Source organism: Megalops cyprinoides, chromosome 7, assembly GCF_013368585.1.
Source record: "Megalops cyprinoides isolate fMegCyp1 chromosome 7, fMegCyp1.pri, whole genome shotgun sequence".
Lineage (NCBI taxonomy): Eukaryota > Metazoa > Chordata > Actinopteri > Elopiformes > Megalopidae > Megalops > Megalops cyprinoides.
This window is the reverse complement of record NC_050589.1, coordinates 28,883,123-28,904,735: the sequence shown is the minus strand read 5'-3', so window position 1 is coordinate 28,904,735 and position 21,613 is coordinate 28,883,123. Positions and strand designations below refer to the sequence as shown.

At 46.3% G+C, this 21,613-nt stretch overlaps 1 protein-coding gene across 2 annotated transcripts in view; it reads left to right on the top strand.

Moving 5' to 3' along the window:
• Positions 1-649: 649 nt before the first annotated feature.
• Positions 650-21,613, top strand: part of scube3 (signal peptide, CUB domain, EGF-like 3) — a 93,194-nt gene continuing 72,230 nt past the window's right edge. For both annotated transcript variants that reach the window (XM_036533145.1, XM_036533144.1), the window contains exons 1-2: positions 650-1,022; positions 20,547-20,669. In XM_036533145.1, the coding sequence (XP_036389038.1) occupies positions 917-1,022; positions 20,547-20,669 (229 nt within the window). In that variant the 5' untranslated portion in view covers positions 650-916. The remainder of the gene's footprint in view (positions 1,023-20,546; positions 20,670-21,613) is intronic.

Here is a 21,613-nt window from a genome sequence, read left to right as displayed (position 1 = left end):
GCTCTGAGAATCCAATACTTTTTGTTGGAGATTTTCTTCCGTCGGGTGCCCAAACGCTTCTGTCACAAAAGTAAAAGACAGAGCAACGTCCAAGGAAATCATGGTGGATAACTACGTTATTTCACTGTTTATAAGAAACGATAGATCTTTTAGAGGTATCATTCAGGGGTGAAGAGAGAGACTAATAGAATTTTAAATTTTAACCTCCCACTATTAATTATATATATGGCTATTGGTCTCAGAACAAAAATAGAACATTCCACCTAGAAATTACGAGTTTAATAACAATATTTGCACATGCATTTGTAAAAATTGGGGTTCTCCTGTTTTCCCCTCTAGTCTCTCGGGGAAAAAAGTGTCCCGGCCGTAACGTTTGTTTGGTCTGGACGTAGGGCGCAGCTCGCACTGATCCATTGATTGCACATGGTCCCGGAGTCTGACCTCTCGCCCACGGAAGCCGTTTCCATGGCAACCCCCACTACGGTCCAACCAGCAGCTGATTGTAAATTCCTGCAGAAAAAGAAATCCTTGCAAGTAGTTGGAGAAAGAGAGAGGGAGAGCGAGAGCAAGGACTGGAGAAATGCGCGAATCTTCATCTCTCCTCCCCCTTCCTCTTCTCGTCTTCACTCTATCTCTCTCTGCCCTCTCTCTCTCTCGCTCTTATATATTGAAATTGGTTGGGGTCGAACATGATCACAGAACTCCGTGTTTCCAGTGCTGCACATAGGCGGGCACCCCACAATACCCGAGCTTTTGAAATAAAATAGATAAATATAGGGGGGAGGAGTACATAAACCTGAGTAGCGGCTAAAGAAGAGAGGAATATTCACTTTTTGTTGATCACTCTAGAAATCCCGTTCGCTTGCTCTTGTTTAACGCGTTACATACAGAGGGTGTTTTAATCTATGCACGCAATATGTACACGCACGTTATAATGCGCGCTAGCATTGGATTAGTAGGTTTCTGCCTGGTTGCCTTTGTCCAACAGCCAGCTCGCGCTTTGGGCAGCAAATCCACTCAAGGTAAGTTTTTTTCTTCTGATAATTGTTTCGGTGCTGTGATGTTGTTCATGATTTTGTGGCGCATGTATGTGTTTGCTGTCTTTACGCGTTTAACGTACACAGTTCTCCGGTGCATGGGATAAAGGAAATGCGAATTCTTTTCCAATGGCTAGTAAATAATGCTTTTGTTGAACTAATGAATAGGTAATCTGTTACAGTCTGCACTGCTGAGAAGACAGATAAAAGCGGAATGAGAAACTTCACGCAGTTTATGACACTGCAGTCGCCGAGGCTGAAACTTTTAAAGAGAACAGTGTGTTCGTACCCATCAATACTGTGCTTAATATTAGCGAATTTAGTGGAATTCCTCACATACTGGGCTGTTGTATAAAAATGCGCGACGCATTCCTTTTGTAAATTGTTAAAATTTAACTACGGAGTAAAGCACATTATTGCTCACCATGTACACACGTCACCATATCGAGTACTGTGATAAATAAGTTTATTTAAAAAAATTACCACGGTGTCACCCGTGTTGAGAACTTGCACCAGTTGAGCCGCAGTTGACCTTCTCATTTAAACACTCGTTGCATCCCTTTTAACATCTTTGTCAGTTTCCAGTTCGTGGTTCCGCAGTCTTTAAACTAATTATTACACTATATATATATATATATATATATATATATATATATATATATATATATATATATATATATATATATATACAGTAATTATAACAATTACTCACCTGTTTCTTGACCGGTCCACACAAGCAATTTAAGTGTCTCCTATATTTTATTATTTTTATTGTATTATTTTACGCCAGTCATTAAGATATTACTTGGTTAGTTGTCCGACCCTGCAATACAAGTGAACCATTATAGGTTATCCGTTGAATAATTTTACACTGATTTAAGACCGTTAAAACGCATTTGTCACTATTAGTCTAAGCATTTGACACTAGTCTGTGACACTCGTCTAAACCTACCTGTGAGTGCTGTCTTTTAGACTAGTATGGTCTCAGCCACTCCACCCAGGTTGTGCATGCAGTCTTATTCTGATTTAGGAATGCAGTGTTCTTCAGATATAATCAAGTGAGAGGGAAATGCCCTTTATAAGGCAGTAATTATTATTACAATGACAGTGATGAAACAATTGTAAAACAATGTTGAGAACACACACTGACTCATGTTCAGGATTTTATGTGCTATTCATGTCTTTGATTAAACAACCCAACCCAGGAAAAGAAAGGCTTATCAAGCCAGTGACTGGATAGTTGATAGCTGATGCTTTTTTGTGGTGCTACATGCTGTCAGAAGGGCTCGAAATATTTCTGTGTGTCAGTCACCATGGCTCATTGTGGGAAAGCATGTTTGATGATGCTTCACACTCAGGCACACAAAAAGACATTGCCCGGTCCGTCAAGGAGCAAGGGAAGGGGGGAAAAATGACTGTTTTGCACCCTGGGTGGTCCGCCCCTGCTTGTGGGAAAACCCAATATTTACATTTTGCAATTAGAACTCCCTTTTTCAATTTTCCGCAACATTGGTTACACAAGTTTTGTTGTCGGGGGGCACAAAGGTAACTGTGCCATTTCTGCACCGACATGCACCTGTTAATGAGGGACATGTGAAAATGGCACCGGCGGCATTGCACATAGCCGTGTACCTGCCCGGTTTGCAGTGCTCAGGGACTGTGTGGATGCCTTGCTGCAGGGACATGATTTAAGCCCAGCCACAGTCTTGGTGATCTGCGCTCCTGAAATGGTGCCCTCCTGCTGTTCTAGTAATTTTGTCAGGACCCCATGGGGGCTCTGTACCGTGCGTGTCCACCCTGTTTAGATTGTGCAGTTGCGCATAGATTGACAGCTCCCTCCGTCTTATGGGAGTATGTGATGGCTCCGCTTAGGCAAATGGCCCTACACGGTCATGCCAGACGAGGGAGATGCTTCTGCAAAGAGCACTTAAGACCAGGATTGTCATTGCTGTCATTGACGTCTGATGTTTTGCGCTGCACAGAACATTATGTGGAGTTTGCCACTGATGAGATGACAGGCATCCATGAAGTGGACTGTGTGAAAAAGCTTCTCTACTCAGAGAGCATTGTGGGAAATACAGTGTGGCAAGAGCAGCAGATCTGATTGACTCGGGACCAAGAAACAGTCTGACTCGGTCAGGTTGAAGGACTGAACCAGATCTGAAAGTGTACAAAATCTATCCCATCCAATAATCGTCGACAGTCAACGTGGGAGAGGGAGAAAGAGAGGGAGAGAAAGAGAGGGAGACATGCTGGACAATGACAAATTAAAGGGCACAATTTGTTCAATCAATATTTGTCTAACACAGATGTTTGCAACAAGCCACTGCATCTTTCAGCACTGTTGGCTTAATTACAAATTGGTGTTCAAAGGAATGAATGGGACTCCCTTGTAAAAACACTCAAATAAATAAATAAATAGTTAAACAAGGGGCAGGTGGTGAAGGAGGAGGAAAGAGGCAGAGAAAAAGGAGACCGTCTCTCTGTGGCTGGCGAGGGATTGCTGCGAGGGCGCTCTCCGGTGCGAGAGAGGGAACTGGCCAATTGTCTCTGAGCCCGACAGGAGCCCGCGGTGACACGGCACCAAGGCAACCGGCAGAGGCGAGATGACATGCTGGCAGTGGCTGTGTTGGTGTAACCTATGCTCCCCTGGCTGAGGGCCTGACATGGAGGGACTCTGCGGGATGGAGCCGTGGCAGGGGCGGTGTGGGAATGGCCGGAGCTGTGAAAACACGCAGCGAATGAGGGGGCAACAGTGGGAGGTATACCTGGAAGTCATGCACTCCCCAAAGGCAGGGGGCGGGGGGGTGGAAGTAGTGATGGTGGTGGGGGGTGTCTTCTCAATTCCTCACCCCTCCCCCTGACCCACTGCCCCTGCCCCCCAACCCCACCCTCATTTTTCAGTTTTGTTTGCTTTTTGTCCCCATTTTTTCCTTTTTCATTTGATAAAGTTACCCCATCTTTTGTAGTCGTAAGCCCTGGTTATGCTAACGTTCTCATTACAGGGTGTTCACAACAAACTCTGCCGTTCCCTCTGTGGTTGCTGTGCGGTTGAGATTCAGAAACACAATAACGAGGTGTTGAGCTGGCCTTCTCAGTAATGCAGACCACGTCCTCAGTGCACCGTCTTGTTGAGAATCAGAGTTGTGTTTTACCTTCACGCATGTGGGTGTGTGTGTGTGTGTGTGTGTGCATCTACCTCCAGTGATGAAGGAGTGCACAAGGTGAAATGGGCTATACACTGATGCCTCCTTTCAATCAAAATTCACACCCCTTTTTCCTCTTTAAGTAGGAAATTTAATCAAAGGCCACATTTAATGTTAATTTCCACTAATAGTTTTAATTGATTTATTAGCAGGGGTCAGCCTAAACCTCAGCATTGTGTGAAAATCCTAGAAGATGTGCTTAAATCAATGACTCAGAGGTGAGGAGACTAGAGCAGTCTCTAGAGTGGCTAGACTGAGCACTGAGGTCTGCAGCAGGTCAGCCCATGAGAAAATGCTTGCTACCGTACAAGCCGACCGGTTAAATCAGACCTGAGCGCCGTATCGAATCGCTCACAGCCACTGCAGAAACTTCAAACCCTCGAAGAAGGATCACGTGTGGCAGCTGGCATCTGTCACCATGTCATACGCATTTTTTTTTTTTTAAGGCAGGGTGTGGAAAAACTGTGCTAGTGCTGCTGGAGCTTTTAAGCAGCATGTCAGCGTGTTTGATCACAGGTGTGATCTCTCCCGCTGAACGTTCTTTATCAGTCGCTGGGAACGTGAAAGGAGATGAGGGGGCCTGCCATCCGTGTGGAAGCGCGATGGGTGTCGCAGTGGGAAGCAAGGCATTGTGGGAGCCGTGCTGATTGAAAATGTGCACGTGCCGCAGAATGTAACAAAGCCATAACCGCTGCTTTGTTTCTTGGGAGCGGGTGCGGCATCTGGCAGCTCATTCCCCCGTATCAGTGGTTTATTGATGATACGGCGCGCTGTTCCTTGGTCTCATCTCCGTTTCTGTGTCAGCTGCCTTTCCTGCTGTATTGCCGTGCTTCATGTGTTGCTCCAGGTGAGCCCCAGGAGCAGTGTGTTTATAGCTCCATTAAGGTGACCCACCGGTGGGATTTGTGCGTCATGTAGCAGGCTGAAATAACAGCCCGGCTCTGTTTGCCTACATGTTATTGCGGTTGTCTGAGCGCGGCTGTTATGTTAGATACCCGATATGCAGCACAATTTAGAGTCCTTAGTTCCCATGGCAAAAAAAAGCAGGTTATTGCATTATAACTGGATGGAGTTCATGCCCATCATAGTTGTTTTTGAGGTGATTGTTGATGCGGTACACATCAGCTGTCAGTCTCACTTGTGTGTCACAACTTACCCTCTGATCAGTTGTGTTGCGGCGTTTGATTGCAAGTGGTTTTGAAAAGTGCAGTCGGACTGATGATGAAACATGGGAGTGATGTGCAGACCTCCCTTCCATCTTTGGAGGCAGGAAAGGAAAAGGCCATGTTTCTTTCATAACGCGCTGATGAGGCGGCTTGCTTCATGACAAGAATAAACCCCAGCCTGCGAAGCCTTGAGTGAGGTGGTGCTTCTCTGACCTTAAAGCCAAACAAATCCATTTGATTTTCATTTTGAGCCAAGCTCGAAATGACAGAATAAGATGTAAAAAGCCAAGGATACTCCTTTGATGTCGTGTACAGTCTCCTGCCTTGGAGAAGTCTGTCTGTCTCCGTGTGCTGTGAAATTTACTCACTTCCTTCTTTCACCCGTGTCACCATTTTCTTGTTAGAAACAGGATTGATTCCCAGCTTCCTGCCTACAGGAGCTCAGTACCCAAGAAATTGGAGTCATCCGAGATGTCATCAAGACCCTTTGTAAAGCGGTTCTGATTGGCTGAAAGAGACAGCACCCACCGTCATGGCTGTTTGCTTATAATTCACTCTATTCAACATTTAGAGACTACTTTGAGCTCTGAGCCTTCCTATGACAAAAATATGTGTCACTGTGTAGGTTTATTGTATCCTATCCTATCATAGCTGGTTGAAAAGTGGTTTTGTTCCTTTTTAGGCAAGACACAGTGAAAATGCAGAAAATAATGTGGACCATTTTCTCTTTTAGTTTCTGCTTGTGATCATGACACAGCTGCAGATCAGACTTGCACTATAGTTTTCTTTTCTCCTTTTTTATGGGGCAGAAGCTTTAGAGGGATTTTATATCAGCTCATATCAGAATTTTTGGGGCTGTCTGTACAAGGAAAAAGCACTTAAATATAATCCGCTGTTTAGACATGGAGTATGACCGTCCCTCATAAACACGTTCGCTTTGGCAGCGCACACCCTGCGCACTTCAACTCCTCTTTGTCCATCATGCTTTCATTGTTTTCAGTTGCTGTGGAGATTCTTCGGCAGTATGGCCCCAGTCAGCAAGTCTGCCATCCCGGGCAGCAGACACTCGTGTTTGCAGGCACTTATAAAAACCTGGAAGCCTTTTCCAATAACATAGTGCTTTAACTGCAGGTTTCAGCGTGGCTGTGATGGTACGCCAAGCCCCCATCGTCCCATACCAGTGGGGTACGGGTGAAAATGTTATTTTGTTTGTGTGGAGTTTCTGATGAACAGCTTCACCAACACACACATACCCACACACCCACCAGCCCGCCCCACTACAAGTTACGAATTCATCAATCAGGCATTCTTGTTCTTAGCAGCTCTACTCCTCTTGGTTACTAATATCATTCTCTCTATCAGTCTGAAAATGGCCAAAGCATACCAAGTGAAAACTCTCTTGTTGAAAGCGTTGATCGACGTGGTTGAATGCATGCTGTAGCATTCTGCTCCTCACGGCCTTTTTTCTTCTTCTTGTTTCTGAGCTGAAGAAAAGCAAGGCTGCTGTTTGCTCTAAGGTGTTTGTTGCACTCTAAGGAAAACACTGTTCACTGTAATCAGAGCAAACTGTTTGCCATTCCTCAATGTTCTCAGACAGGGGAAAGGATTATAAAGTGGAATTGGGTGCAGAGCAATATGCAACTGTTTTATTGACTCAAGGTATAAGTTTGCAAAAGCTGACTGGCTATTTTGTGGGTTGGGGAAAAGTTGAAGAATGTCTTGTAGTACCCGATTCTTCTTTGGAAGGCACAGGCCATGGCTGGTCTCTACCATAACATACCAATCTGAGGTAGGCTGTGAAGTCTTTGGATCCTCCACTTCTACCTTCTCTTTAGGCCCAAGCTGGGGAGCTAGTGTCAGCAGCACCGGGCCCACTGCACACCACAGTTCTGTTCATGTGACTTTTCGGTTCCCCTTTCCACCACCTTCTATCCCTCCCCAAAGCCCATCTCTACAACCAAAAAAACATGCACAATGCATGTTGAACAACAAACACCCCCCACCCCTACATGCACACACACACACACACACACGCACGCACACACACACACACAGACACGCACGCAGACACTCTCGCTGACCCCCAAAGCTCTTAGAAGCCATTTCTTCATTGCAGCGTAATGTAAACAGCGTGTTTCAAATGAGGCCTGTAATAATTTTCCCCTGGAGCCGTGCTGGGCCGGCTGGAGCTGCCCTTTGTTCTGGGGCGGATGGGGAGGTGATGACAGCGTGCACAGGGGAGCGCAGGCACACAGTTGATGGTACACTGAGCCGGGGCCCGAGTCTCTCGTCGGGCTGATTTCTGAGCGCTGATAGCCTGGCGCGACGGCCTCTAAGGGAGCGAAGAGAGCCCCGCTCCTCCGCGGAGCGGACAGCTGGGCCGAGCCTCAGATCATTAATCCCCTCCATTTGTTTTGTTCTGTGAGTCACTGATTGGCGGTGGCGCGATCCAGGAGTATCTGTGGGGTTTCGCCTCCTCCTTGTCCTCCTCCTCCTCCTGTCCTCCGGCGCCCCAAAGCACCGAGCGGAAATAAAGCTCAGCATTGTATTCCTTACCGTTTCCTCTCGGGCCCAATAACGCGGCTGCCTCCTCACCTTGAGGCGTTGTTTTGTTTTTTCATGTCATTGGGCTGGGAAGGGCTGTCATTAAACTGGCCTGCAGTGGCCGGGGCTTTTTCTGAGGAAAAGAAGGGGACTTGTTTACAGACCGCTGTGTTTACATTCCTGGAGGCTAGCACCAGCTTTAGGGAGTGCTGTAAATGGAAGGAAATGCTCCTATTTTGCTTAGTAATGGAAAAACCAAACACTTCAAGGAATTCGATAAAAAAAATACTTTATTCAGCGGGGCTTGGCTAATTCTTTCCGAGATGAAACCATGATGACGGCATTGATGAAAATGATACTTCCTCAGTCCTCAGGATGTGGGAAGTGCTGGCGTGTCCGCTGAAACACAGAATGATTTTAGGAAGATGTTACTTCATATTCGCATTCCGACTCGTTTCCATCTGTTAGATGAGAAATTAAAAAAAAAATGTATTAAGCGGCACCAGCTGTTGCCCTTGACCTCTGTACCCCCCCTCCCATGAAGTAGCTGAAGTTGACTTGGGTTTGGTTAGTACTTGGATGGAAGATTTCCTGGGGAAACCAGGTTCTTGAGAAAACATGGTGTTTGTGTACCTCAAGAAGGTACTGTTCCCTTTGAATGAAGTAGAAAACCAATGACCCATTAACAGTGGGACAGCACCCATAACATGGGGACACTTTGGTGCAGGAGATTGTGTGCTTCAGATGAGCAGTGAGATGTCCTGACTATCACTGTGATCATTAAAGACCCCCATTTTATTGAAAAGAACAGGAGATTCTCTGGTGTCCTGGCAGAGTTCCCAAACTGGAGGTCTAATCATTCCCAGGTTACACTGGCTCAATAACTCCCTCCCTCTCCACCTCGGCTGATGTGTGGTGAGCGTTCTGCTGCGAAATGGCTGCTGTGCATCACCCAGGTGGGTGCTACACACTGCTGATGGCTGAGGTGAGTCACTCTGCCTCCTCCTTGCAGCGAAGCAGCGTGAGATCATTGAGCAAAAAATGAAATTCATTTATTATTAGCATCCTGTATCAACTGGTTGCCTTAAACCGTGCTGGGATATATCCGCTGCTTTTCGTCCGCCTCGTGTCATAACTTCCAGTGTAGCGTGAGTTCATATAATTTGCAGTCAGAATCTTTCTGCTCCACATCCTCAGCTCAAATCCACTTCAGCCGAGCGCGGTTGAAATCCAGGCTTTTCTTCCAGCTCTGATTTTAATTTTATCGTGTTACAACAGGGGACAGAATGTCAGATGTGGTACAGATTAGCTTGACGAAGTCATGCATCTTTAGCATCCATATTTATGGCCAGCAGTTCCATGCATTGAGATAGCTTTCAGAAGGGTAGTGGAGGTGTACAATTATATGTCGTTCTTGTCCTTCTCATGTGCATATTGGTAGTGGTCAGCCATTGAGAAACCGGTATCTGGTGACACTTGATTGAAATGTTTAGTGGTGCACAGCAATTCCTGACCCTCCTTCCCAAATCTTTCTCTATAATAGTGAATGTCACTTTCAGAGATCAGCACACAGTACAGTGTAATACAGCCTGTCAGATTCCCTTACCTGACATACAGTAGTGGTATGTTCCTGATAAGAATCCATACCCCCTGGCTTTGCGCAGAGTCCCTTTCAGTTCATACTACCTTTTACACACCAGGAAGCAGCTAAAAATATCAGACTCACACTTCAGCTCTAATTGCCATGTTGCCCTCTGTTATAATTGGTATCTGTGAACCATTTTGCTAAAGCAGCAGTCAATAAGTTTAATTACTGTGTGCACAGGGGAGAGTGTCATGTCAGTTTCTGTTGCTGTATAAATATAAGTTTGTAACACTAATTGCCACCCTGTATGTGTATAAAAATATCATCCGGAGCCAGAAGTTGAGAAAACTGTAAATTTCAGTTGCCAACCCAGGAGAAATGCCAGTCACCCAAATGCTATGTGAAAATGGATATCGCTGGTAGGAGGGGACATAATTCAAATCATATTTTTGTATTTAGCTGCCCCATGGTGTTTTACAGTGTCAAAATGCCACTGAAATGTGAAGGTTTAAAGATTATGTCAGGGAAAATAAAGGGCAGGAGCTGGCCACGCTTGTAGAGTGACACCGCAGGCGGTTCTCCGTTTAAAAGTGCTCATTTACTTAATTACTTTAATAGTCATTTCAGTGGAGGAATTTCTGTGCATTGTGCGGAAAGGCTGTCCGAAGCACAGCGGCGTGACATATACCCAAACATTGATGTGTGGCACTGGCTCCCCTCTGTAGCTCTCAGTGCGTGCAGACAAAACCAGAGCTGCTCTCTGCGGTCCCGACGAATGATCCGCCACGCAGCATGCACAAAAAACCATTCGCTTTCGCCAATTGTGTCCACCGGGACAGAATCTCTCTACTAAACTGCTGGAAAAGGAAATTGCAGGGAAAAAGGAGTGACATATTATTTGAACAGCAGTGGTCTCCAAAATGCCCATGTACTTTTGGGTTCCTGCTGTTACATTTTTTTTTTTTTTTTTTTTTGTGCGGAACACACAAAGCCACCATGCAAAGCAACTGCGCCCTGTCAGAGGGGGAGAGGGCTGCTTTGTGAGCATGTAAATTTAGTAGTTGAGACAACACATAACAAGAGATCCCAGCAGCAAGTTGCACGCCGAGGGGGTCCCAAATCTCTCTCCGCAGCTACTGCCTTTTATAATGGGAGAAGAAAGGCAGCCTTCGTGCTTTTTGAAGTTGGGGAGAAAGGATGGCGGAACTGGAGGACAAATCAGATAAGGGTGGAAGTGCTTCACAAACAGGAGGGGCTGGTGGGAGCTTGGCAGGCATGCATCTGGCATACCCACCACCCCGGCCCCACCTCACCGCACCTCATCTGTTTTTGGGGTCGTCTTCAACCGAGCTTACCTTTGAAGCCTCCCCCCACATTACACCTTAGTACGCAAATGCAGGCAGTGGACAGACTGCCCCTTAGCTCCTCCTGACACAAAGCTCTTACATCTTTCCCACCCACGGTATGCGCCCTTAAATTGTTTTTGTTGCTTTTCCTCTTGCTCTCTTCAGAATGTGACAGCTAACGTCGTTGATTTGAAATCGGTGAATCCGAACAATGAGCAAAAAATATATGCTCTGCCCCAGAGCAACGTTGTCCCTTTGCTCGCACTCCTGCATTCAGTTGTCTGGCCTAAGCATTACAGCCTTCAGTTCAGTTGCGGCTGCAAAGCCCTAATTACCTGTCAGGAAATATTGATTGCGCAATTGTTGCTCCGTTTTGAGTCTGCTGCTCCACTGATTTGACAGTGTGATTACAATGTAGCCTGCTGCATACTGACATGGGAAAGCTGTGGCTGGGAGACGGAGTGCCTTAGTCCCAAAGACCAGTGTTATTGTTGCTAATGCTCTCTCGAAACTTCTCGAGAATTCTTTATTAATTACAAGAGTATTGCGCAGTGAATTTTGGGGCTTATTGATATAATTAAAATCATACTTTGCAGAATGCTAACATTTATGGAACTGTAGCAGGAATGCATTTTTTTTTTGGGGGGGGGGGGTTGTCTATGAGTGAGTGTGTATGATCTGCTCAGTGCTACGTTGCTCTCTATAAAGCGGTAGAGAGCAATGACATTCTCATTACCAGTGATGTTTTATTTAGTTTGTGTTCTATCACAACCTCGGACTGTAATATAGAAAAAAAATACTGCATCTTCAAACTAGCGAGTTCGTGATGGTAATTTTAAAGAAGGTCAGACGAGTTTATGTTCGCTCTTTCTGCATTTTCCTGCTTCCCTTTCCCCTGTCTTAAGATGTGTTTTATTTTCTGCGCAGCTGGTACCCAAACTAAAGAGGAACGTAGGTTTGAAGTTGGGAAGTCATTGTTTTTGGACCCAAGTCCTTGATCAGTCAGCAGTGCTGACGCCAAAACATTTAGGGAGCCTGAAGCCCGAGTGAAAATAGCCTCGTGGAAGCAGCCGATATTTTCACTTGCTGTTTTACAAGCTCGCGGGACAACAAACAGTGTGTCCCTTCATTAGCTGCAAGGGATTTGCGGGGAGGGAGATGCTAAATTCTGCACCCATGTTGACGTCTGCATTTCATCAAACCCCTGGGCCGCCGCGCCTCTGCCCGACTGGTAGCCTATGAGGCGGCGCGCAACGTGTGGCGCTGTCCCGTCACCGCCAGCCAGGTCTCACACCAACCCTCTGTCCTCCTCTCCAAGCACAACACTGCCCTACAGTGACAGCCCCGCGAGTGGGGCTGAAGACCGGGCCTCCGCCCCACCGGCACCCTGCTCTTCCAGCACAGAGTACCTGGAATTCAGCGCAGGTTTCTTTGTTTTTTTTTCTGATTCAGTGACATTTTAACTTCTTGGTGAAAGTGCGGCCGAAGCCTGCTGGTAAGAGCTGGTGCATGACAGTGACGATGGGCCACTGCTGCTGCGTGGTGCTGACACAAGAATGTGTGGTTAGCAAAACCTGTTGTGGCTCAGGCTGACTGAAAGGAATTTACCAGGGGAGCCTGGTATCCTTTATTTTGAAACAAAACAATCTGTTACCACTTGTTATTTTTTGTGACATTCTGATTGGTCGTGTGTTTCTGGACTTATAGATCCATTAATTGTAGCATGTAGGCGTAATTCTGTAATCCCAAAGGGTGTAGACCAAAGTCATGCCCCTCAGCTGAACCGATAACTGATCAGTGTATTCAGGCGTCAACACGAAGGTACACAGCAGTGTGTGATTGATCAGACGCTGCAGGTTTCCGGGGACCCGATCCGACCTGCACCGGCACCTGAGCTGCAACAACAAGGCCATTCTGGCTGCCCCTGCTGGTGTCCCGGCACTCTCCCCGACTTGGGGGAGGAAGTCTATTTCTAGAGCAGGGATTTTTCTGGCCCCCTGAGAGGAGAGTGTCTGGATAGGGGGGGGGGGGGGGGGGGGGGGTGCAGGGGGGCAGGCTGAGGAAAACAGTGAGGGTCTCAACGCACAGAGTAAACACACCCCTATGTTTGAACTGCACACCTCAGCCCTCTCCAGCCCCTCTCTCGCCCCCCCCCCACCCCCCCGTTGAACCCCCCCCCCCACCACCCTCCTCCCAGAGCCTAACTAAATATGCCGCCTTTCCCCTGACCTTCCCATAAATCAGGGGGAGAGGCACCTCCGACAGCTTCTCGCTTTGGGCCAGTGGCCTCCGGGGTGAAGGACACACCACTGAGGAGGGCGGGAATAGAGCTCTCCCAAACAGGGGCTCTGCCTCAGGTGTTACATAATCCCCATTAAAAACTGCTCTGTTTCTTACGTCAGGCCAACGCGTCCTTCATAGTGACTGACGTTACTCACTAAGAAAACTTTGTTATCCTCTGCGAGCGTTGCCAACCGACTCCCTCGTTCCCTCTCTGAACAATCTCTGCTGATCTCTGATCAGCACTGAGTGCATCAGGCAAAGTGCTTGCTCGGTGATCTCTGATCCAGGATCAGCTGGCCATGAGGGAGCAGGGCGCTGTAGAGTGTCTTGGGCACTAACCACTGTGCCACACTGATTTCCTTCCCCGTCTCACTTCCTCTCACTGTGAGGGCCCTTTTCAGAAGCTGTTTGTTTTTTCTGGAACGCTAGTGTGGAGAATGATGAAGCAAAGGGCCGAGCAGAGTACATATGATACGTTACACAATGGACAAAAAAATTCGGTAACGATTAGTAATTAAAAACAAATCTCCGAAGGATCTGAGGGTTCCTCAGCAAAGGTTTTTTTTCTGTTGTTTTTGTTTTGCCTTTGTTTATCCCTCCTGGTTTCAAATCACTGACTTTGCCTTCTGCCAAAAAGTGTTCCCAACAGCTTCGATATGTCAAGGAAAAAAAGGCCACAAGAAGAGGGCTTTTCATCTCCAGCGTGAGTCAATTATGAGGGCAGCGTTACTGAACGCATTTTTCTTTTCAAGTGTTCGGAGGAATGTCCTCTGGACTGAACCGTAAGACGTATCGATTCTGACATGTTTATTTTCATGGCAGTGGCATTCGCATTTTTAAGCGGCTCCAGTACGTTTCGGTTTTTGTTGTGCATGTGTTGGAGGGAACGCTTCCAGCCCCGGATCGGTGCCTTTTTTTAGCCTCCCCCCCAAAAAAGCAGCCCTGCATCTGACATGATGTCTTCTAGGTTAAATATTTGCGCTCAAAATGTGCGTGTAATGAAATAGTCCTAAAGTTAGAGTTACCAGTTGGCCTTTCTCGTCAGGAATTCCACAAAGCGCTTGAGTAAATGATCCCTGTTTGATTTTCCCGCACTCCGACTCGATTTAATCGTTTGTTTTTTGACCTGACTTGACAAACCATAAACAGTTCCACATGCAGTTTGCTCTCCTGTTACAACAGTGAAATTGCTGGTGATGTATTGGATTTAGAATAGGGGCATAATTGTTCAACTTCCTTTCCCTCACTTGGCTGATTGAAGTACAAATTGCATGTTCATGATCAATCCTGATATGACAGGGGAGGCTGTGGTTAAGACGAGATGTGAGTGCTGTGACCTTTTTTGGGACTGCGTGGTTACCACCACCCAGTGGCAAGTTTTCAAGCAGTGCCTCGGCCAGTGCTGGACCCCTGGCATGCAGCGCTCTCCTGCTCCACTGGGCCTCTCAAAGTACCAGCCGTTTGCTTCTCAGTGTTTGCCATTTGGCACGCAACACAAATCAATTCTCCACTATACCGTAAAGCTCGTCTTTAGGAGCCAGCCCTTGGAGTTCTGTGAAGAGAGGACGTCCGACTTTTTTAAAGCAGTGTTTCTTTATATCCAAATGCCCAGAGGAATGATTCGGCTTGCTGGTCTGGTCCCTAGAATATTAAGCATGACACTCTCCCCAGGTCCTGAGTGACTCAGTTGGCTTAGGTGCTCATTATGAACTGGGTCTGAGTTTGTGCTGTGTCATTTGCCACCAGTGACTGGGAGTCTGTAGCAGCAGAACCTGGTTGGCTTTGTCCCACTGGGGTGGAGTGGGTTTTGTCGGATGGGGTTCTGTCGTTGAAACTCCTCACGGACCAATGAGTCGTTCAGCTGATGTCAGAGAGATGTGCCTATCCTCCGTTCAGTGATTGCTCTCCTAGTGCACTCTGGGAATTTCAGTGTGAGAAATACTCATGGATAGAGTGTGTGTATATCAGAAGCTTGTGTTTGCTGCACATCCACCCTGAGCCCAAGGTACAATTTCAGATTCCAAAAGTTAGAGGTGAAATGGAGGGCAGGGGAATTAAAAAAGAAAAAAGGAAAAAAAAAGGAAAAGAATGTCACTCACCCCGATTATCTGCAGGATTCAGAGGCTGGTAGAAACTGAATGCTCTCTGTCTCTCTCTCTCTCTCCCTCTCACTGAAATAACGGTGTTCTTCAGAGGCTGCTGCCCTCCTCTAGTGAATACTGAGGAAAGTAAATGAATCAGAGGAAGCATTCCAGGTCATCTCCAGACTTTTTTTTTTTTAACCTGAAATGTCCTCGCGTTAAAGAGACCTGCTGCTCACAGTTAACAACAGTGGGATAATCTAAGCTCTTTTCATAGTGCCTTGAGTGCAGAGCATTTCAGAACCGTTTATCCCAATAATGGCTTCATCACTGCACATGTACTTGTTTCCTCTATGCTTGAGAAATGTGTGAAGAACTTGGCTACTTTAATTTTAATTTGCACCTTTAACATGGTATGGCCTTTTAACCCCACCTATTGTGTGCTGAAAAATGGACGTGTTTGTGATTTTCCCACATATGCTGTATGGAACAGGGTAAGGACAAGTGAATACATCGTTTGTTGAAATTACTGTGACTCTTTGCCTCCAAGGACAGTGGGTTGCAAAGTGTGAGAGTAACGGAAGCAAAATCCATAAAATGTTTCTACTGCAAGTAAAATTGTAAAAAAAATATCTAATAATGCAAAGGATGGTTAAGAAAGGGATGCTAGATGATGAGATGAGCCATTTATTCACAGACTGTGGGTTTTTATGCTGGGTTTAGAAGTGAGTATGGCATAAATATCATATTTTCCATGACGTGTCTCTGTTGTAAATACTGTATTTGAGCCCCAGCAGTAGTCACAGTTGTATGAATGAGATTCACATGCATGCTAAACCATTCTAGCATATTCTTTTTAACTTTATTACCTGCTTTGCTTGATAAATTTTGTCCCTCTTATATAACATTATGCAACTTTTATGTAGTGTATTTCTGCTTTTGGGCAGCTCCTCTCATTTTAATTTGTGCTCATTTTAGGATTGTAATTTACTGTCTTGTTATTATGTATTGTACGGCCCATTTTTCTTACCATTGTGATGAAATCTGTCGTATTTTTTTGTTTTCAATGAATGCACCACCTGCAGTGGCTCTGCAGTTCAGGACTTGCAGCATGTGGAGGTTGAGGTGGGAAGTGTGCATGTGGAAGTTAGTGTGAGATGAATGTATAATCTTTGTCTGCATCTGCCATGCGTTGGATTGGTAATGGTGTTCCTGTGAAAGGGCTGCAGTAAAGGACCTGAACCTCTGCACATGGATGACTCACGTCTGCAGTCTTGGCCTGCCACCAAGCATGAAACAAAATATTCTTACATCGAATTTCTTAAATTCAGAAAATGACAAAATGTTTCGTGGTCCTGAGAACTAACCACTAAATCAAATTACCATGTCACTTAGATTAAAGCTGGCCAGAATGTACTCTACATTTTTTTCCCATAAAAAATTGCAAAAATCACTGGAATGTCTACTCACTTTACTTGATCTGTCCATTACTCCTCTTGAGTGCTGTTTATATTTCTGTATCCATTTACTTACTAATACTGTGGTTCTATTACCTATCAGCATTATTTCTCGGGGGAATATTGTTTTGTGGCTTTTCGTATCATTCTCTCCATTTTGTGAAACGTATCATATCATAAGCTGTGCCTCACGCCTCATGTCTCAGGCTCGAGGGTTTCCCAGCACTGCAGAGGAAGGCTAAACTTGTTTAATCATGGCAGTGGTTACTCAAAAGAGGTGGTCAAGTACCCCGCTGGCACAAAAGCCTGCCAGCACTGCAGCAATCCAGGACAATGGCTGAGCGGCATGGGTCTCTTGTAGCAGTAGAGTCCCTTTGCTAAGACTGTGCATTACAGGGGAGCCATCAGTCTCTCGCTGTACCCGTAAAGCACAGTGTAGCGGGCTTCACGGCCTTAGAAGCCTCTGCATTTGGCTTCTAACCCACTTTGAAGCCGTGGCCTGGCTGCTCCCACCGCTTGCATTAATTGAAGCCCGCTGTGTTTCCGAGTGCCGGTGTGTGGCCTGGAACCGTGGCGGGCCAATCAGACTCATTAACCTTTGCCCCGGCAGGAAGCGTACATGCCTGCATTGTCTTTTCATCAAACTTGGTGAGCGCGCCGATGGAGAGAGGGAACAGGGGTGGTGTGCGCTGGTGGAAAACAGGCTCTCAGAAGAGCAGGTTTAGCGGTAAACAGATTAATCCCTTTGACCTGCAGTTTCTCTTTCTGGTTTATCATGAAAAGCCTTGAAAACATGACTTTGAATGCTGCTGGGATGTAGGTGCAGTGTGATACCCGTGCCGCAACGTTCCAGACACGTTGTGAGAATGTTGTTTCTGAGCTGGTTTGCTGTGCCTCAGCTGAGCCGTGCGCACACACACACACCCCGCGCGAACCCGGCGATCGTGTGGAAGGGAGTGAGGTTCAGCTTTACTGCCTGTTGTCATTGGGAGCTGGAGAAATATACAGAGACAGATTATGTATCTCAGTGCTTGTTGAAATGTTGAGCTTGGCTTTAGCCAGTGGAGTTAAAGGTTTAGATTAAGGAGGCTTTTGCTCAATAATTATTTTTCCTTGCGCACTCATGCAGATTGCTGTTGAAGTGCTCACTAGTCATCAGGAGGATTTGCTTTCACCCTTGAGGAGCTGTATTTGCATCTTATTCAGGTGGATACTTTCAACCGCAGTGTGAAGTACTCTACATTATAACACACTTGCATAGCAGATGGTCTCATACAGAGCAACTTGCGTAGCTTACTTACTTTTTAATCGTTACCCGTTTATATAGATGTGATATTTACTATGAAGGCAGTTCAGGTTAGCACCTTGTCCAGTGGTACAACGGCAGTGTCCCACCAGGGAATCAAACCAGCAACTTTTGCAGCCCTGCTTCTTACTGTTGCACCATTGTGCTGCCTGCCCCTCCACAACACAATGCATTTGAGGATGTCCTGTCTTCAGCAGGTCCTCGCTCCAAAAGTCACTTGGATTTAATAATGGCATTGCATCCGCATGATACAATAGGTTAGTCATGTAAAAGTGATGCTCTGCTCCAGTATTGTAATGCAGCAGTTATGTGTGCAAGAAAATATGGCCAAATGTATTTATAAATATTGATAAGTATTTAATGATGTTATAAACAGTTGAGCGATGTGGTGCCACATCTCCAAGCAGCTGCAGTCAAACAATTTTTCGTTTTACTGGACAGAATTATGATGAACTGAGCAGAAAGGGTAACGTCAAGACAGAATCAGGGCCATATTTTGAGTGCACTTTACTATTTTTCAAATGAGTTTTCAAGTTCATTTGTCATGAGAAAAGATTTTACTTTGTGTAAGAATTAATGGTGGAGTTGGAACCTTGAACGCAGCACAAAAATGTCCTAATAAATGAGAGCATTATCTATTGATTGAAAAATGTTTGCAAACGTTCCTCATTCCGTCCTTTTTTTCATTTCTTAAGGACAAAGACAGCAGTCAGAGCGCATTTCAGTGCCAAAGACTCTTCATCATTTCATTTTCCCATTAATCACAATGAAGGCTATCTTGAACAGCACTAATCTTTGAGGGACCGTATTTTCGGGTGACCCTCCTTGTTTGTGATTGAGGTCTCTGCAGCGTGGGAAGAACAGGTCCAGATATGAAGTGTGGATATCTATCCCAGCATGCACTTCTGCAGAAGGTGAAGTGGGCCAAGGTGAAGTGAGCCATGCATCACATGTTTTTTTTTTCTTTCTTTCAAATTTAACAGTGATGAATGTAGAGAGGACTGTGGACTCAGTTAAAGCTCATGTTGAATTGATTGCTGAGGGCCATGTTGCACCTTCCCTGATGGGGCTGAAGAGCTTTGCGGTCCGTTTCTGCACTACCTTGAACAGGTCATATACTTGCCCAAGTGCTCTTTACTGGCCTCTCTGCCCGCGATATAAGGTAGAGGGCTATTCATTGTGTAATGGAGTAAAACATGCCTTCCACACCAATGGGTGATTTTCACTGAGTTTAAAAACAAAAGTTCCTGTGGTCACCTCCATGTTGCCGATGTTGTTGCCATGCAACCTCTCTTTCTCTTCAGTCTCACCCAACTTGCTGTGAATTGTTTGTCAAGTGACGATTCCTTCCTGACTGAGGTAGGAGTCCGGTCAAGATTCCTCAGACCAACCCACAGACCTGCCCCCTGAAAATTGTCTGAGTGTCACAATTTTAGTACGACAGCACCATTTAGTACGACCCACCACCAGGGGATCGGCAAAGGAATTCATGGCAGACTTTGGTTTTCGGGATATGCATGAAAGGGTCTGGAGCTTGATCGCAGACAAAAGGCTTGCACCAGGCCGACATCTGCAGTTGCTCGATGCCAGCATGTATTAAACGCTTGATTCGAATGCCAGTGACACTGAGTTCCTGTGTAGTGCCAGTTTAAATAGCAGCACAGGTGTTATCCGAAGTCATTGTTCCTCGTGGGGAGTGAGCATGGCCACCTCCTGTGTGTATACTGTATGCAAAACAGGCTCAGATGGGTGGCTGTGTTCCTAACAGGGGTGTCCGATCTTGCCGAAGGGGGAGCGAGAGATCGTTTGTCGAAGCCGTGTAAAATTTGTTAAACAACCCCCCCCCCCCCCCCCCCCCCCCGTGCTGGAGGTAATCCCAAACACCTGGCTGGTTTACTGGGATCAGGTGGGATTAACAGAGTCCAGGGAGCTGGGGTTGGGGGTCAGTGGGGGGGCTCCCCTCTTTGTGGTATGTCCTTTAGATAAACGCTCCCCTCCAAAGACATTTGTCTGGAAAAAATACATACGTCTCTCTAGAAAAACATGCATACTTTTCTATGAAAAAATGTATTTCACTGGAAAAGTTGCTACATTTCTCTGGGGAAAAAAGTGAATTTTTGTGTTCATAATCTGCATGAGGCGATCATATGTTCACGTGTATGGGGGAATCACTCCAAAAAAGCAATGACTTGGCCAATATAGGCCGCTTATTTGTTTATCTGTTCATAATTAGCCCACTGCTTATTTATCGTTATGAAGCAACGGTTCTTTGAAATGCAGGAAAACGATTGTTTATTTGTGTGCAGTTTCCGAGAACTATTAAACTGTCAAACACAAAGAGCGCCGCAGCATTGTTTGACTTAAAACATTTCTCTTTGTCCAGCCGGGCACATTGCAAGGGTGGTCTTGTCAGGTACATGTCATGCTTCTGTTTACGGCTTTACACAAGCGCCCAGATTAAACTAAAGCTATTAGTCCCGACTCCCCTGACTCTCTCTCTCTCTCTTTCTCCGTCCCTCTCTCTCTTCATCCCAGATGTGGATGAGTGCGCCGAGGCGCTGGATAACTGCAGCATCGATGCCATCTGCCAGAACACCCTGAAGTCATACAAATGCATCTGCAAGTCGGGGTACACGGGGGACGGCAAGCGCTGTGGAGGTGAGTCAGGCCACAAGTGCATGCTGGGTAGGCGCAGCCGAGAGGGCCGCTGCTGCCCTGTCCTGGCGCAGCGTGAGATGAATATTTCACTGCTGATGTAAGGAGGAAGATCCGGGGGGGGGGGGTTAGCGCAGAAAATATGGCTCTTGGACACCAGCGGTCCCAGGCTCTGTGGGGAGCAGGGTATGAATAAATCAGACGCGTTAAAGATGACATCGTGGCCTGTGTTCCGCCCAGCGGAGACTCCTTGGGTGGTGGGGGGGGGGGGTGTTGATGCGGAGCAGGCAGAGACCACATGCATTGAAACAGCACCAGCGCATCCTCCACAGAGAACAGCAGCACTCCTGCGCAGGGGATGGTGTGAAGGATGCAGACGTTTACATTGACATTTCACACACAGTGCGAGTATGAAGTGCATCTAAAAAACTGCCATAAAAAGTTATACAAATGGTGCACTACTGACCATGCTGGAGCATGTGTCAGTGCCAAATATAATGCTGAGATCACAATTGAAATGCGGAATACCCTACAGTAGGGGTACACCATTCCAAAGGGAAAGCTACCACATATCCTGCAGTAAAACTTCCATGGCCGAAATTGTACATAAGGGGATTAAGAGGTCACATTTTGGAAGGGGGACTGAAGCGCAGTCTGCAGAGGTGGGTCTTTAGTCTAGACAGAAGGTGAGAGGAAGGCAGATGGAAAAGGAGCCCCAGTGGTCCCTGGTTGGCCCCTGCTGGCCCTGTCGTTGATGATTATGATGGGCTCACCTGCCCCAGCTAATCACCCACTCACAGGATGTATTCTCACCTACCTCTTACCACAGTCTGTGATTTATCCTGGCCTCCCCTGAGGGTATTTGCTAACAATTGTTCAGTTTTAGTGTGTCCCCTGAAGGGCATCGGTGTCTTCAGGCATTGACTCAGTGTACAGTCCTCTTCACT